Here is an 18,887-nt window from a genome sequence, read left to right on the forward strand (position 1 = left end):
TTATATCCTGATAGGCTCTTCTGTTCAAGTGATGCAAATGGAAGTTAACACCACATAACCATTACCATAACATCACTGCAACCAGAGTATTTCTTTATTGTGACCTTCCATTCAGAAAATTTCGCTCTGGAAATATGCTGCTTTACTTACCTTGTTTGAAATGATTGGGAGGTTTCTGACTGAAGTCACTTGAAAAACTGTATTTAGGGCACTCTGTTTGGATTGAAGTTTTTCTGTTGAAAGCAATGCATTTTATCCGATAGCCGCTTGTATTGGATTGAAGAGCTTGATTACGGCAGCCGCATGTTTTATTATGATATACTGAATAACACCATGCACCACATTTTGGGATATGAATCAGTAGAAGAAAAGATGAGAAACTACTGCAACTGCAACGTGGCAGAAGCAGAGCTGGGAAGACCTATGAGTATAGATCTATCTGACATCAAAAAACCCCAACTGCTCTTTATCAGAGGAAGAGATGAAATATGGGCCTCAGATGTGGATGGTTGCCACTGCTGGAAGATTATCAAGATACCAAGTTTTCAAGGTCTGATTGCAATGTTGAATTTCTCGGTAGTTTGTGATTAGTTCTGTCTCTACCACCACCAATGCGCATTTCAGCAAAATAGCATTTGTGAAGTACTTTGTTTATAAAATTTATTCATCTTTAGGCAAGACGGACAAAAAAACTTAAGGGTTACATGCATAGTGTAGTCTGTTGAAACAAGCCAGGAGAAAGCGTGTGAGTATGTAAGTATGTATTCTAGTGAGATATTAGAAATCTCCTTTCCAGGAAAAGTCTTTGTAGATATTATGTGTCTGAGATACTGACCCATTCTGACTCACTGTGAAGAAGCGCTCATGTGCACTCATAAAACTGTTCACTCAGGGTTATGCTGAAGCTTAACTACAGTATTTTCCTACAGGTATGAAAACTGGAAGCTTGACTGTAGACAACCAATTTATATATTGGACCGTTGAAATGAAGGAATGCACAGAAATTTATCTAGCAAATAAAGAAAGCACAAGACACTCTCTTCAGAAGAAAGCAAATCATGAGCTGAAAATCTTAGCCTACAGCTCAGCAGTGCAATCATATCCAGGTAGTGGAAGCTTGGGTTGTTTGGCAAATACATTAAGTTTATTTCAGATCATGTATTTGACTCATAGATCACACTATATGTATTTATATTTATAAAAGATGGAAATAAGGATTAACTAAGTGTTTCATGGAAGGACATGATAGTGGTTATTGCCTGTGGTTTAATGGCTCAGGATAGTAATGAAAGGAAAATACCTATTTTCAAAGTTGTGTTGAACCTGGAGAGCTGACAATGGTGATGAACCTTGAAGCGCTGAAAAAGAGCAACCATTGTGCCCTGAAAATGATCAGTTGTCATGAGGTACTGCAAGAGTTTAGTAATGGTCTTTGTCATGATACAGAATTCTGCTGTTGTTCAAAAGTATGCAAAGCTGAAACAAAATATGTATGTTCTTCCAAAGGTGAACAGATAAGAGCTTCACTTATTAAAGTGATTTATAAAATAATGCTTGGGAGGCGATTCCAGCTTATATGCTAGTAGACTCAGGCTTCACTTACTACTCCTTTATTGTTTTGTTTTAAAGAAATGATGATAGAATAGTAATGAATGAAGGAAAAATTATTTTAATGCAATTCCAGCATTCGTGGTACCTACAGAGATTGTATTTGTAAGTATAGAGGTTTAGAACGGCAAGTAGCATGTTTAATATATAAAAAGTAATTTCTTAATTTTTACATTAAAAAATGGCAAACATACAAGAGGATATTTTAATGGGATGGATTTCTATGGAATGAAACATTTTATGCTGGTTTGGGGTAGCTGGCAGAGTTTCTCCCGCCCACAGCTGCTCTGACCAAAACCCAGGCTATTCTTATCAGTACTTTGGGCAAATTTAATCCCATAAAGTCTGTGTGGGCTTGGGATTGATGCAGGATCCTGGCTTGGCTCTGGTACAGACTGAACCAGAGATACAGCTCATTTGAAAAAATCCAGTCTTGGCTGGTGAAGAAAGGGAACAGCTGGTATTTGGTCCAATTGGTCTGTTTTTACCTAGAGATCTCCAAAGAGCTCTTCCCACTAACGATGGCTTCTGAAAATAAATATATAGTGGGATAAAAATATTTGGCACTTAATGAAGAAAACAAACAAACAAAGCAACAAAACAAGAGAAAAACATTGGTCATAATTATTTGCATAAGTTTAAGAGCAAAGGAAATAAAAATTTTAAATTAAGAAAAAAAATTATTTTCTACTTGGTACTGAAAAAAGGATGTTTGCAAAGACCATCTGGGTTGACTGACAAGCTTTTTATTGCCTTAGTGATGTGTGCAGGTAGTACAGCTAGTTTCCTTTCATCCTAACCTATTTAATTGCCATCCAGAGACATGATGTCAGTTGATCATTTAACACATCAGAAGCACTCAGTGAAAATTATTGTCCTGTCACAGGCTCTGTGAGAGAATGATTTCTCTTCAGGGTTAGAAGGAAGAGGACTGAATATGTAGCAAAGGATTTTTATTTTTTTTTTCCCCGGTGTAAGCATGTTTCTGTGGGATTGCCTGACAGAAACTTCAGTTATGAAAATGACTCCGTTCTTTATTCCACCTTGGATTTTCCCATGAGAGTTTTACCACCCTAAACAACTATACAGGGTCAAAGAGTGAACCTTACATTTATTTCTACCAAATAGCCTTTCTTATTCTTTTTCCCTTATAAGCATGAACCTGCTTTTGGTAGGAGTGTCAGGGTTGCTCATGTAGGGAGAAAAGATCTTGACAATGAGGGCAATTGTTCTTCCTTAAGGGCAAACAATCGTTCTTGCACTATTATTTCCTTCCTGGTAGCAACTCAATTGAGTAAAATTTTAAGTTGTTTTTTAAAAGTACAACAAGTGACAAGGGTTTTTATTTTGTTACTTCTTTTATACTATTACGTAGTATTCTGTTGTTTTCTCCATAAAAACTCCTTTCCAAATCTTGTCTCCCTGTTCCCTGTTGTTACCATGAACTTTACAAGTGGAAAACTGTTTGGAAGTAAATGAGATACCCTTCAATTGCTAGGGAAAGTTAGTTTCTATTCTACGTATTTGCCTTTCCTATGACAAGCAAGTTTGGACTCACTGGTGTGTACTACTTTCAGTAAAACAGCAACTAAGGTCTGAATTCCCAAAGTATTTAGGTACCTAAAGAAGCATCAAAATATTTTAGCAATTCTGATCTTATCAGAGATAAATAAGCCTTTACTTTGGTTATTACTATTATTTTAATCTATGAAACTAACCAAATATACTATATCCAAGTGATATTTTATTATGTTTCTATTTGTGGAAGAGGTTTTGTGGTTATTATTTTGTCATATGAACAGCGATAGAATCCCATGCACATTTAGATTGGTCCAACAGTAATTGCTTTTTTTTCATTTGTTAATGTCTTTCCTAGATAAGAGATGCCTGACTCCATTACTAGACACTGAGAAACCTACTATCCTTGATACAACAAACACTAGTTTTACTTTAAGCTTACCATCTGTCACAACACAGCAGCTCTGCCCCAGCATATCCCAGCCTACACCAACATATCTGGTATTTTTCAGAGAAATGACTAGCAACGATGAGAACTCGACCTACCATTTCTCTACTCTACAGCAAAAAAGTTTGGTATGTCTATTTTAGAACAAAAAATGCATGTACTACCATATATAACAGGGAATGTGGAATTGTAATCATTTTATAAACCATTCTGCAACTTTCTGTCAGGGAATTTTATTTTTTTTTTTTTACTTCTGCAAATTCCATACTAATTATTGTCTGTGATTGGTGCTTTGCTAAGTGGGGGATTACTTAGCTTTTCCTTGGGCAAGTATTCATCTATATTTCAACATGTCTTTACTGAAATCCGATTGCAATGGATCTCTGGTTTTTACTTGAAAAAAGAGATGTTGAAGTTGTTATTAAATAAACACATTTTTAAGTGTTTAAATAAATTTTCAGTATGTTCAGCAACAGTAAGTCTTGATTTTATGTACTTTGTGGTAGTTCTACTTGCCTTAGTAAAGTTTTTTTCCATAACTTTTTTTTTAAACTTTGCCATTTCCTATTCAAACACCAGTCATTGAACAGAACACTACTGTAGCCATGCTAATTGCACATAATTACTAATATAACAGGCAGATTATTAGTGTTACATGCAAGTAATTTCTCAGAATACAAGTTCATTATCTGATTTCAAATTACAGGAAATTCAGGAACCCATTGCTGTCATAAACAACCTAAAACCATTTTCAAGCTATGCCATACGAGTTGCTGTGAAAAACTACTATTCAGATCAAAACCAGCTGGCTATTGGAAGGGAGACAGTCAGCACAACTCTATATGGAGGTTTGTTTCACATTTTATTCTGGTTCTGAACATAATTCTCATCTCAGTTAAAGAAATGTTTGGGTAGCAAGTCAGAAAGTAGTGAAATTTTCTGCTCAAATTGGAACCAGCATAGATGTTCACAAGAACTACACAACTACAGGTTCTTGTGACATGCAGCTAGACCTGTGCATAACATAGCAAGATTCCAAAGGTTTCCCTTTCTCTCTCTTTACCTCTTTTTGGGTTCTGTCTGCCCTGCTATTTTTTTTACCACTTAATCAGATTTCTCACTGTCTGAAGCACTGAGCAAATAGGCTTTCATCCTATGTAGATCTATGAATATTTTGAGCATATTCCTAAAGAATCTGTTGCAGAAGGTAAGAAATGATGACCCAATGTCATGGTTTTATGATTTTTGGTTACTGGTATTCCACATCATGTAGTGAACTGGGAGTTAAAGTGTTAATGCTCCAGTTCTGGTTACCTGACCGGAAGAGAAGAACTACATTCCCCAGGGGTCTTTGTGGTCAGAGAGTAGATAGAACTCCTGGCAAGGTCACTTGATTGGATTTTTTCTCTTGGTTGCTCTTCTCCTTCATCTCTCTCTCACTGCTGCCTGTCCTGACTGCATGCATCACTTCAGTATTATTGTAAGGCCTATGTTCTTGGTAGTCAATTTCAATTCTTTGCGTGGGAATCCATGTCTGTACTGCAAAATTCATACAACTTGCTGACTGAGTAAGATCAGATACTATTGGGATGTGGCAGGAATTCACACTTTTGATTCTTTGTGTGGTAAACTGAGCCAACCTGCAGCAATGTACACCCTTTCCGTGGAGGAACTCGAACACTGAATATGTAATGAGAGACTGTGTTGCTCCACTGAAGTGGAATTTTTCAGGCTCGAGTCAAGTGAAACATGAAACTCAAAACAAACATCTTTAGTTGGGCAAAACAAAACAGCGTGACCAAAACAAATGAAGTCTGAAAACAAAATAGAAAAAAGAAAATAAATGATGATAATTTAAAAAAAAAAAGAAAAGAAATCCCAAACCCTGAGCAGTTTCACAGGTATTTTGATCAACATTTTGATCAGCTTTTCACAATTTGTTGAAAATTTTCCAACCAGCTGTGACTAGAATGTGTTTGTGTCCCAGAGCTTGTGTTCTCAATTTCATGAATGTAACTGCTGGTTTAAATTGTAATCAGATGCTACTAGAGCCTCTTGAAGTGTGTATGCTATTTCACACCTCAGAAGCTATGTACATTCCCTCTCCTTCCCTCAATTCTGTATTGAAATGAAAGAGGCTTGGATTAGTCCATGCTTTCTAACAAATAGGAAATTAGAAGGAATGAAAAAAGTACAACTTGGAAAAATAAATGCATTGCTCTTGCCACAGAGTGTCACTCTTCCTCCACATATCTTTTAGCTAGTGAAACAAATCATTTTCCTTCCTTGCTAGCTTAGCTTCTGCACATTTCACTGAAATAACCTGCAATGTTTGCTGCTAAGGCATACATTAGAGAGTATGTTCTCTTCATTTTGAAATGTTGGTAATCTATTTAGTGTAACAACTTTTAACTTTTTATGTATCTGAACAGTTCAATGAGAAAGAAAGAATGTTTAATGCAGAGTTGGGGCATTCCATTTACCAGTTCAATCTGTGATCACAAAGATCCAAAGGAAAAGTTTATTTTTTCAGAAGTGCTAGTGCGAAATCTGCTGGCAGTGAAAACAGACCAACAGTCAAGTTTCTTGCTTACATAGCTCAGGCAGAGAATGTATTTCTGAACAAAATTGTAAATGATAGCAAGAAATGTTTAGGAGTTCTCAGCTGGCTTCCTCTTCTGCAGAGTCTATGTAACAAGCTGTCTTGAATACATCTAAATTTGTTCTTGGAGTCTAGAAACACCTCTCAAAGTGAACAAAATAAATCTCTTTAATTGTGAGATTCTGAATTGGACAAAACAAAGAACTGAAGAATACATGAAATTATGAAAAAATGAACTTGAGGGGGTTGTGTTTTATCTAACAACCCTTTCAATTCAATCCTGCTTACATGACAAGTTTGCAAATATTTTTTTCTTTTGTAAATTACTTACTAGCCCATTTGACTGGTAATCCAGAATACAGTATTTTTATTTGCCACCAAAATCGAGTGTAGCACATCTCCAAAGTTTAGAAAGCTGAATACATTAGGTGAGTATGTGATGTTTTACTATCTTGTTAGCTGACTTCTCTTTGCTCACCAGTAACAGATGGCTATCTTAGGTGTGTTTAGATCAAAGGCCAACCTCGTGTATTATATGAGAAATCCTCAGTTTAATGATTTCTTTTAAAGAAAGGAGAATACATGGAAGCTATGCAGAAACTTTTTTTTTTTTTTTTTCCCCAGAGTTCTAATTCTTTATAAAAGAATTTTATATCGTAGATCAGATAAAAATAAATCAGTTTTACACTGTATTGGAACTTCTCAATTTATAGACCCCAACCTGAACAATTTAAATAATCTCTGAATGTATATTTTAGAGAATATTGCAATACATGGTCAAGTTTGAGGATTCCTTCTTTCCAATTGGAATAGAGGACAGGTATTTTTTTAGTGCATATCCAAGTTAGTGTCTTACTACACTCAAATCTGAAACTGATAAGAGAGCAGGAGTTCAGTGATATGACCGTAAAGTTATAGGACACCAGATATGTTTTTGCCTGCTTGCATTGTACAATAGCCAAGAATACGACCGTATTCGTAACTTGTTTTTCCTTCCTCTATGACATTTTTTTATTTGTCTAAAATTCAATCAAGCAAAAAAGAACAAAACACTGATGTCCATACCAAAATTAGATTCATTTTAATTTCTCTTCCAGTACCAGAAGGAGTTGATTCCATTAAGGTGGTGGTTTTGTCCGACACTACTATCAACATATCTTGGAGTGAACCTCTGGAGCCAAATGGACCTTTGGAATCCATCCGCTATCAAATCTCTGTCAATTTATTGTCTTTGTTCCCAGAAGCTCCCTTGAGAAAAAGTGAATTTCCAAATGGGACACTTTCATGGTCTGTCAGTGGTCTCCAGTCTGGAACAAACAATTTGTTCAAGGTATAATTATAAGCAGTATAACCACTACCCATTTGTTCACTAACCTGTAATTTTTCAGACCATGCCACTGTAAATCTGTGTGTTTATTTTGAAAATGTAAGTTCAAAACTTGACAGATTTCTGTCAGCCTTCTAGTATTCTGGTTAAGGAAAAACAAACGTCACAGTTTATTCCCATATGAGTTTTTCAGATTAAATCCTTTAACTTACGTATTTTCTATTGTGGGAGCATTTCACTAACATCAAGACTAAATAGGATCTTCTGCTATGGTCTTGCTGTGGTTGCCTTCATACATGCTGAAGGAGGATCAACAGATGGGAGACCTCCATTCTCCAAGGAGGCCGCCTACCTCTGAAGCACTGGCTGTGTGAGTGAAATGAGTCACAGCCAATCAATTAAGTTTTATCTTAGTGGGCTTAATCATTTTACCAATTGCTGTTTTTCCTTTAATAACTATATTTTCCTTTAGTAAAAAAAGAAAAGAAAAAAGAAAAAAGAAAGATGAAACTGAAAAGATTCTTTGAGTAGGGGGACTGCAGAAACCATTGACATCCATCCTAAAGATATGTAACATTGAAGCTGCACAGAATATTTCATCCTAGACTGCCTGAATAGTATATTGTTTTAAATCAGTTATCCTTCCAAACGCTCTGAGTGTCTAAAGCCACCTTTTCTAACTGGTCTTGTACTGTACAGTTCATCTGTTTCCTTACTAGGTTTTTGCTTTTCATCCCAATGAGAACTGGTTTTCTGAAAGTGTCCCTGTTATTGCAAAAACTTTTGAGACTCCGGTTTCACCTTCCAATATAATCCCCAGAAATACCAGTTTCCAGCTAGAATGGAGAGCTCCTCTGCACATCAATGGAACCAGCTTTTGGTTTGAGCTGCGTAAGGTAAAATACTTTTTTTTATTTTTTTATCCCATACCAGATTAAACTTAACCCAGTTCTGTCCTCATGCAAGACAGCATGGCAGGGCATGTATGAAGAATCTCAGTGGTTAATTTGGGCACAGTGATGTCAGTCTTAGTGACTCAGAAGGAGCAGGATGCAGGCAGCATTTGCCAGGAACAAGGAGGAGTGCAGCTGCAGCATTTAATACTCCACAGTGCCAAAGGACATCCTGGATGACCCCACCAGAATTCCTCCTGGGTCTCCTGTTTCAGTATAGTTCCCTCCCTCTTTCCTCACTGCCCTCCCCCAATCTGCCTGTTAGCTGTGAACTGTATGTCCACTCTGCAAAAGAAAATAAAGAAAAGGACGTTTGGCATTGAATGTTGGCTACAACCTGGTATTTGATTTTTATTTTCCTATCATAGTAGTTAGGAGCAAATGCTGGACAGAAAAACAGGTCCAGTAGTGCAGACTGCAGAGATGTGTTGCAGTGACAGCAGTATGGATGGAAGCTTCAGGTTTTAATGTTTAGACCACCAGAAACAGAAAATGTCCTGTGCTAACCTGGATCACTTAGATTCTTTGATATAGATAATCAGATCCATGAGGCCTACACCAGATGTTTCCCACTTGCCATGTAACAAGTGTCATACTGCAAACTCCACTTACCCATCTCCTTTCAGCTGCACAATGGCAAACTGAACTCATGGTCATGTCACAGTGATCTAGAAATACAGGCTGCACAGAGCTGAGCAAGGGGAAGGCTCCTTTTGGTTGTGCAAAGGGGTCACATAATCTGCTGTCCTTTGTGGTTGCCAAGACTTGCAAGTCTCTTGAAAGCAAAGAAAAAATACACCTGCTTTTTGTGTCCTTGGTCTCTAACAAGGTAAAGCCCTGTGACTGAAACAACACATGCATAACCTCTCCCTTACAATATTAAAACATAACAAGGTGGTTATATATCCACAAATAGATCTGTGACATTTTTTCAATAGAGTAAGAAATCTGACCGTGATGACATTTTATTTTTCTAGTGGCAAACAAGAAGTGACTGGTTTTCTCCTGCAAGCACCACATGCACTACTGGCCCTGTTTACACATGCAATCTCACAGGAACATTTCCTTCTGCCAATTATCTTGTAAGAGCAACAGTAATATATATTACAGGAATGAAAAGCACTTCCTCTCCAACAAGCTTTAAAACTACAGGTAAGCACATAGCATAGGATAACAAGATTTTAGAACTATTTTCAGAACATGAATAATCAAAACATATTTTGTAAAAATTAGCCATTAATTTTCTTATACCAGGACATAATAGTTTTGGAAAATAAGTAGCAAGATACCAAGAAATTAAAATTCACTTCAAGTGGAACATGGTGAAAAGAGTGAGGGAAACTGAGATGAGATGCCTATATCCGTATTGACTCATCACAAAGAGAAGGCCAAAGACTCATTTTTTTCATGGGGCATTATTGATGCTGATCCTTGCTTCTTTTGCATGTCCACTCTTGTACACGTCTAACTTTTGCTCCTTATCTGTTAGCCTTTTGTTTTGTGTTAACATGTTTTAAATGTGTTGTATCTTCCCCATTTGGCCAAAGCTGGTGTTCCCAGTAAGCCAGGAACGCCCAAAAGAGCAGAAGGCTCTAAAAACTCTGTACAGTGGGAAAAGGCTGAAGACAATGGAAGCAACCTCACCTACTACATCTTAGAGAGCAGGTAAGCAATGTGTTACCTAGGGAGCAGCCCAGAATAAAACTGGATGAGGAGTGACAGGTTTTCCTGGAGGCTTTGGCTGTTTGGATACGTGGACAGGTGGACTAACGTGGTGCCAACTGTGTTGTACTCAACCACTTCCCTCTGAGGAAGCACTGCCCTTTGAGTCCAAAACAGTGTGGAAGTTTTGGAAATTGCCGAGAATTAGTTATTTGTCCCTGAAATTGCCTCTGCTTGGGCTTTTGTACAAACCAGAAGGGTAAATCAGTCTTGTGTTTTGCTATCACAAGAGGAATTCCTATGAACTACTTCCACTTATTCTGTAATTGCTTTTGCAATTGTAATTAAGGGATAAGAGGGCTCATGATTTGTTGAGGAAGTTTAAGGACACGAAGTGTGAAATTTCTGAACTGACAAGCAATTTTTGTTTTCTCTGTTTTGAATATGCAGATTGAGACACTTCCATTTGTTCTGATTTTCTGTAGATTATTGAGGTTGTATTTAGATTCTGGACAATTTGAAGTACATCTGATAGAGCTAATCATTTTTGGAAATACAGTTATGAGATCTCAAGGGATTTCAATATATCTTCAGTGGGAATACTGAAATGTCAATAATGCAAATAGCCCCTCTTGAAGGATCTCATACTTCTGTAAAATAAGTAGCCATTTTTTGTCATTAATTCCCAGAAAGCACAGAAGAAAATATACACTAACATTTCCAGACCAGTCCTTGAAATATGGGAATATATTTGGATAAATATTGTTCATTAAAAGATTTGGAAATCTTTCAAATATGAATTTTTGAATATTTAGAAAATATTCTCAGCTAAAATATATGTAGAAATATCATAGCATTCAGTAGTTATAAAGAAAGTTCATATAATGTTGCCAAAAAGAGTTGTAAGGTAGTCTCACCAATATGAGAAAATTAGGTAATATTTATAGTAATTTGTCAAATACAAATCACTTGGGCTGTTCTTGTCTCACTTATTAGGCCCCACTGAATGCTAATTCACACTTATTCCTGCATGAGGAATATTAGGGCTGAATGGACAGGTTAGAATACATTGTTGATGGCTGTGTCTTAGAAAGTTCTCATTATTTTGACCAGTATTTGGCCAAGTGTGTTTAATGCAGTCAGTAAAAGGTTTAATTAATGCATTATTTAAAACTGAAGGAGGTTCCATTTCCTGAGATATTCCTATCACGTTTTAAATGAGCAGGGATAGAGAGAAGCTTATATTTCCTTCCTTTTCCTCAGTTAACTTAGTGCTCATGAAAGTTACAGACTCACAGCACTGTGGTGTTGAGCATACTCTACTTATGTAAGCTTTCACTCAGAAATATTTTCTTGGTGCTGTAAGGTTCTGTACATTTCTATGAGTGTACAGCAGCACTGACTTTCATGCTATGAGACCACAATAATTTTGACGCAGCCACATTGTGCCTGACTTTCTGTGGCCTGGGTCAGGGCTGTCTTTTAGTTGCTGTGTTCTCCAGGCTGCAGCATCATATTCATCCCTGGAATCATACTTCATCACTGAGGCTTTTTTTAGTTGAAGGAAATATATCTTTTTCTCCTGCAGCTTCAATGCACAAATGCAGAGGTTTTTGAACTGCACTTTAAGCCTCAAGGTATTTCTATGTCCTTCAAAAAAGTGTAAAGTCAGACCTATAGTATTTGAGAAAATGTTTGCATAGCCTTCTGAAGTAACTCATTTTTCATGCAGTAACAGTAGGGATGTGGACATGAAGGTATAGTTTTTATTTGTCTTTTTGTTTAGAAGTGTTTGGTCTCTTTTCTGAATCGAAGCATATTGGGAGAGTGATTGACATACCCATGAAGGTCATCTCACATGAAATATTACAGTCCTGTGTGACATGAAATGACATTTCACATATTGCCTTTCAAGTTTAATGCGTGGTCTTCTCTTGGTTGATGAATAATCAGCTCTGGATTTATTGTGAGCAATCAATCTCAGTCCAATGGGGAATGGAAGAAATATATGCAGCAGTCAGCAGATACTATGGGAACCTGGCTAGCTAAAGAATTGTGTCTTCCCTGCCAATGACTTGCTTCCTGTTTAGCTTGTGAAACCTGATGCACAAGAGCCGCTGAATTACTCTAGGCCCAGGAAAGCAAGAACTTGTAACAGTACACAAAATAAACACTGCTTTGTTGTTTTTGTTTTTTGTTTTTTTTCTGAAAGATAAATAAGAAGTTCAGAAACCTTGGCTGTAAGGTGTGCACTGAAATGGATGAAAATGTGCCTGCAGCTTTGTACATCTAAAATGTTCTAGCATTTCATTTCCAGTGCCAAACTGAGGATGGGTGATTCCTGACATTGCTGAAATGGCATGATACAACTTTCTGCTCCAGAGCCAAATCCCCATGAATAGATTGAGCTTTCATGCAGGCAGAGAGGTTTTGAGAAATCTGTGGAAGTGAAGAATGGAAGAGAAGTAGAGAACAACATTTACTGCATTAATGATGTACCTGGGTTATATCATTGTGCCCCTTGCAGGAAACAGTCTGGCAATACCAACAAAGTGAGCTCCTTGTGGGTAGTGGTTTACAATGGTTCTTGTGACAGTATTTGCACATGGAAGGCCAAGAACTTAGAAGGAACTTTTCAGTTCAGAGCAGCAGCTGCAAATATGCTGGGGCTTGGTGAATACAGTGACACAAGCAAAGATATTGTGTTGGCTAAAGGTATGTCCTACACTTTTATGTTTTACTAATCAAGACTTTTTTCAGAATAAATATACTTATTTAATTACAAAGACCTATTTTGTGATGAAGTTGTTGCACAAAGAATGTGTCTGTAAGATAATCACTGGTAGCATTCACATGGTAACCTCAACTGTGACTGATTTGCACGGAACAGCAGGCCCGAACTTTGATTCTGCTTGTTTAAACTGATTTACCTCATGGTTCTGCACTTTGCATCATGATGTGATTCTTAAAATAAATGCAAACTTCCATGCTGGATAAAGATGTGAGATTTATTAATGGATGTCAGTCAAAATGCTAGGTCTGTCCATTGCCATTATTTTTGAAAATCCCATCTTGAGTGATCAAGCAGTTGGTACATTCTCTTTACATACATACTGTAGGTCATCAGGGCATAAGTAGTCAAGACCTAGAGGAAGATAATTAATTTGACCAAGTATAGATGTGTCCACATAGCCTACAAGACAGCTTTGTGCAGAGAAAGACACTTACACAGCAGGCAACTCATGGGATCTTACAGGTTTGCTCACCTCTGTTAGGTTGATACAGTTCATATAAACAGTTGTTTACCAAATTTCCCCTTCTATTTAACAGATCCTGTGACCTCTGCAGATATCACTGCTATTGTTGCTGTGATTGGAGCAATTGTAGTATGCTTGACTATGATCATACTGTTTGGTTTTGGTATGTGATTGATTTATTTTTTTTTCTTGCATAATCTTGGTTTGCCAGGCATTTCAGATAGCAGGAGATGGTGGGACTCCAGGTTTGGAGAAATGCTGAACAATCTGCAGTGTGGAAGCTGGAGGGAATTTCTGAGTTCTCATCCTTTGAGGTCCTAGAGATGTATGGTTACTTCTTCAGCATCTAGGAAAGAAAAACAGTTCACTCTATCTTAAGGCATTATTGCTGCAGATTCCTTGTAGAAAAAGCATAGAAATGCTGAAGGTGCTCTGACATTCTCATGTACCCTTACGAAAACTTGTAGTTCCCAAGTTAAGTATTGTGTTTATTCACCAAAAGAATTAATTTTGTCCCCTTCAACTTTCTTCCTGAAGGTAGGATGCAGAAATTACTCTGCAATATAGATATCTAGATATGATGGTCTTCTCCTCTCATTCCTCATCTTTTCCAAGCAATATTGCACCAGCCCTTAGGGTTTTGGTCTTGTCACATACAGAAGTGGATGCTTGCCTAATTTCTCAGTTTTCTGTCTTCTGTCGGAAAAGGTGGTAGCCAAAGGGAAATGTCTTGTTCACACTATCAGCCAAAGGGTCATGCTTTACAGAACGACAAAAAACAACAACAAACAAGCAACAAAAATACTTGCAAGCTTTCAGTTCCTACTCATATTCTGGGATGCTTTCAGAGTAAAATATCTTATGGTCTTCTTTTCAATTCCAGTATGGCACCAAAGATGGAAATCCAGAAAACCAGCCTTACCCGGGCAGATAGTGCTTGTCAAGGAAGATAAAGAATTAGCTCAACTCAGGGGGATGGCTGAGACAGTGGGATTAGCCAATGCTTGTTATGCTGTCAGGTATGTCCTTGGAGGAAATGCATTTTCAGTACAAAAACATGGAAGAGGGCTTCCCTGGATTGTTTTTTATCAGCATTCTAATCCCTCACAACTCGATGTGATGCTGGGGGCTGCGTCTGCTCAGCAGGGCAGCTCTGCTCTGAAATATGCCCTGGTTCCTTGGTATAGAGCATGGCCTGGATTTCCTCTAGCCCACCTTGAGTGCTCACTTTGGCAAGAAACACAAGGGAAGGGGGAGGGAATGTGTTTTCCAAGAGATTCTGAAACAGTCAGGTTTCTCCCAAACTCATCTTAAATGTTGTCCACAAGACAAATAGTATCAGATTCATTTAAGCAAGAATTTTCATATAGTTTCAAGCATTTTTAAGTATTAACAAGTGACTAATATTGCTGTTATGCAGCACTCTTCCTTCTCAAGCAGAGATTGAGTCATTGCCAGCATTTCCTCGGGACAAACTGAACTTACACAAGTTGTTAGGAAGTGGAGCATTTGGAGAGGTGTATGAAGGGACTGCTCTAGACATCCTGTCAGATGGAAGTGGAGAATCAAAAGTAGCAGTCAAGGTAATTACATCTGTACAGTCTTCTGGAAACATAATGGAATGGGCAGAGAAACAGCTCAGAGGTTATACCACTGAAACAAGGATTGAGAGATTTAGATATTTCCTTGCTGGATTTCTTGCAAGTGACTTAAAGCTGAACCTATCACTTAGCAACAACTTCTAGAAAACACCATATATTTCAGGCTGTGTCTATGTTACCAATATGTGCTAAAAGTGATAGTGACATAGGTGTTCTTCTGCTTTCTGTTGAGTAGACTTTGAAGAGGGGTGCAACAGACCAAGAGAAGAGTGAATTCTTGAAAGAGGCACACTTAATGAGGTAGGAAAAGCTTTGCTATTGGGTATCCTTCAAAGCTGCTCTCATATTAGTGTGGTAGACTTTGATAGGAATGAGAACAGCACTTTTCTCAGCTGTGGCATTTAGGGGTAGTTTCCTGTTTCTTCTAAAATACTCAGATTGCTACTGATTGATCTTATGAAATTAAGGCTATAAAACTCTTGCAAAATTTAAGATTTGGGTTGCAAATTTGATATATTGATATCAAATATTTCAGTATTTTGTTCCCCTAGAACTAAGTAGTTAAAGGTTAATAGCAAAATTTGGCTGACATTATTTTGTCAAAATAATTGTATTGAAAGAAGCTTACATCTTGCAGTTTCAATTATTTAGTATGGAAACTGCTTTTTTAAAATGCGCATACTTACCACTAGAGGCTGCCACATACCTATTCTACTGATGTGCACCCAGAAAAAATAAAACATGTCCACAGTGTGAGAACTTCACATGGAAAGGTCTATGTGTCAGCTTGAAGTCTTGTTCTCCAGAGACTCCACAGAGACCAGTACAAACTGAAATTAAGTTCTGCTTGATTTTGAAGTACAGTGTGGTTTTCAGGTGTGTTGATCCACACTTCCTTGATTTCCATTTCATAAATGCAGGATTAGAATCATATTTTAAAAAATGAGCAGAAAACATGATATTGCTAAATTTGAAATTGATTTTTACTGTGTTTTTTTGTTATTGTTGTTTACAATTAGAATGTATCTATGTCTTTAATTATCTTATCCAACTTTTACCAAACACTGTTCACTAAAAGAAGTAAAAGGTTTATGAAATTTAAAATGAAATCGTGTAATGATGGTGGAAATCCATGATGAAGAATAAGTGCTGTGTGCAAACTTCCTAAGTCTACCTGGAAGTTAAAAGCTCCTCTTGTGGAGTATTATATTACCCAGAGCTTCTCCAGTTCTGCTTTTTCATGTCATTGTGGTAGTTTTTTTTTTTTGTTTTTGCTTTTTTTAGCTACTAATCCAAACTGAGAAAACCTGGAAAAATATGTTATTGGAATTCATTAGATTTTTAATTATATTTTATAATATTAGATAAATAATAATGTGGGGCCCCATGTATATCAGTTAATAGAGACAAAGAGAATAGGAAAGGTTAGGTGTTACATATTTCCAGTATTCATTAAATAATAATAGTAAAAAGGCATATTGTATATGCTTTAAATATTTTTTTAACAAGAAAAAGTTATTTAGTTTTCTCATGGTGGGGTTAGAAACTTTTCTTGCTGTTCATCAGTGATGTCTCAAAGTAAGCCAAAAGCAAAAAGGCTACATATGTGGCTCTAGTTGTTTAAAAACCCTGTTATTCTTTGTTTAAATGTTGCTTGCTGTTTGGGAGCACATCCAGTAGTAGCGTGCTGCTGTCCTAGCTAGGCAAGGACTATAAGTTTCTTCTACTATTGCTATACAGCAGTGGGAAAAGTTTTGATCTACCTGTATGTCAAACAGTAATTTGATACTGGTTATTGGTGGGTCATTTGTGTGTAAATACATGTAGCAAATTTCAGAGAGCATCCCATCACTTTGGAAATAAGAAATGACAGTTCAGTAGAGGAAGGACTGCAGGATCTGTAAGGAAAGAATCAAGTGCTCCTTCCTTCCTCTGTTTTTATTCTGGAGGGTGACAACATTGTCTGATGGAGAGGTATGTGCTTCAGGGGAACTGCCAAATTCAAAATCACACTTTTTGTTGAAGAGCTTTTGCCCACACCTAAGATTAAGTGAATTGAAAGAGATTAGAAGGAAAATCTTACCCTGTTGTATTTGTTTGTTTATTCTGGTGCATCTGACAGCACTTTAGACACCACCCAACAGTGATGTCTTCAGTTTTCCCAACAGGGTCAGGTTTCTCTGGCTGATGGTGCAAGTCCTTTCACACAGCAGTGCAAAGAGAAAACTATTTTCAAACACAATACGTGTGGCTGTAAAAACACGGCCACTGAAAGAGTCAATGAATATTTTGCATTGTTTATAAACTGCAAGATCACAGAGGGCTGATTGCTCTGTCATAATCCCAAGACTTTGGACACACACAAGCAATTACTCTCATATCTGCTAGTTCTTCTCATACACGTTTTATTTCTCTTGAACAAAACAAAAATAGTTGAACAAAATGATTCTCTGGATTGTAAGATGAAGATATTGTACTTTATGCTTCTATTTCTTTGTGCGTTTCTCCAAATCAGTAGTTCTAATGTAACTGCTGTAGTAGGAATAGTCTATTAAAATAATAGAGATACTTTCAGTGAACAGGTGGCAAATCATATTATTCCAAGAAGATGAAATTACCTTTGAGTATCTTGTCATGTAAACATGATGAAGTGTGCCTTTCATATGTGTGTATGCTTTAGAGTGTCTGTCAAAGCACAGTGTAAACTTGTGCTTTGAAAGGTTGTCACAGGATTGCCCCATGACTGAGCAAATCAAGGCAATTTAAGCTACTAAATCACGATGTTGGTGGAGGTGGGATTGTAAAAGATAACCCAATTCATTACTTGCAGCTATATGCAAATTATTGATTTTTTTTTTCATGTATAATCTTACAGTCATTTATTTCTCTTTAGTAAATTTGATCATCCCCACATTCTGAAGCTACTTGGAGTGTGCCTATTAAATGAACCTCAGTACCTTATACTGGAGCTGATGGAAGGAGGAGATCTGCTTAGCTATTTACGAGGAGCCAGAAAGCAAAAGGTAGGATGACCTCAAGGAATCTATTTTTAAAATGTATCTGCCCACAGTTTCTCCATTTTAATCTTCCTTAAAGGCCATGCTGATGTCCAGTTTCTTCTGCATGTACAGGCTCTGACCTGGCTAATGCCCTGGGATCTCAGCACTGATTGCTGACCAGGCATTCAGAGTTGCTGTGAAGAAGACTGAATGTCCTGTTGAATACCATTAAATCACTGACTGAAAGTAGGATCTTTTACAGTCATGATATGTCTGTTGAGTCCTTCTCTATGAACACAGTGAACAGCCCTTTGAAAAGTTATACATAATAGCGGTCAAGTATCGAGTCCACTAGGCCTCTCAGTTGTTGTTGTCCTTGTGGCTATATCCCAAAAGTCTTCAGAGGAATGAGGAGAAAAGAATAAAGAATAAATCTCTTTATTTGAGAAGTTAATTAATTTTCATTGTTAGCATGAAGATTAAGAAAATGGTATGAGTTTATGTCAAAGGGACTTGACATTGGACTTTTACAGCACTATAGGAGTTGTCCATTTCATTTACATGACCACATCAAATCCACAGTAAGTGTTGAAGCCTACTGAAAAGTATGTATATATATTCTACAGAAATAATATATTCTACTGACTAATACGGCAGCAAGCAAACTTGATATAATAGCAGGAGGAAATATTTGGTGTCCTGCATTACAACAAAGAAGTAATTCTGAAGGTCCCAGGATATTCTTAGCCCCAAATCAAAGAACAGGATGTGTTACCCTGCCCTGCAGTCTAGTGATTTAGCAGTTTACCCTGCGACTAATTAGCATTTGCTCTATTGGCACAGAGATACTTTGCACCTGTTTTGCAAAAATCCTATAAGTTTCAAATGAGAAAACAATACCATCTTTGCATG

At 37.1% G+C, this 18,887-nt stretch overlaps 1 protein-coding gene across 2 annotated transcripts in view; it reads left to right on the forward strand.

Annotated features, from left to right (window-relative positions):
* ROS1 (ROS proto-oncogene 1, receptor tyrosine kinase) overlaps positions 1-18,887 on the forward strand; it is an 80,292-nt gene that overhangs the window by 41,313 nt on the left and 20,092 nt on the right. The window contains exons 26-39 of one of the 2 annotated variants that reach the window (XM_015858759.3): positions 264-550; positions 930-1,106; positions 3,485-3,702; positions 4,281-4,422; positions 7,274-7,506; positions 8,223-8,399; positions 9,434-9,608; positions 10,004-10,121; positions 12,646-12,833; positions 13,449-13,538; positions 14,259-14,394; positions 14,796-14,958; positions 15,212-15,276; positions 17,870-17,999. In XM_015858759.3, the coding sequence (XP_015714245.2) occupies positions 264-550; positions 930-1,106; positions 3,485-3,702; positions 4,281-4,422; positions 7,274-7,506; positions 8,223-8,399; positions 9,434-9,608; positions 10,004-10,121; positions 12,646-12,833; positions 13,449-13,538; positions 14,259-14,394; positions 14,796-14,958; positions 15,212-15,276; positions 17,870-17,999 (2,299 nt within the window). Of the gene's footprint in view, positions 1-263; positions 551-929; positions 1,107-3,484; positions 3,703-4,280; positions 4,423-7,273; positions 7,507-8,222; positions 8,400-9,433; positions 9,609-10,003; positions 10,122-12,645; positions 12,834-13,448; positions 13,539-14,258; positions 14,395-14,795; positions 14,959-15,211; positions 15,277-17,869; positions 18,000-18,887 lie in introns of those variants that run through there. The other variant, XR_014944112.1, reaches the window with a different exon arrangement.

The sequence above is a fragment of the Coturnix japonica genome, chromosome 3, assembly GCF_054131305.1.
Source record: "Coturnix japonica strain WE chromosome 3, WE-NBRP24, whole genome shotgun sequence".
Lineage (NCBI taxonomy): Eukaryota > Metazoa > Chordata > Aves > Galliformes > Phasianidae > Coturnix > Coturnix japonica.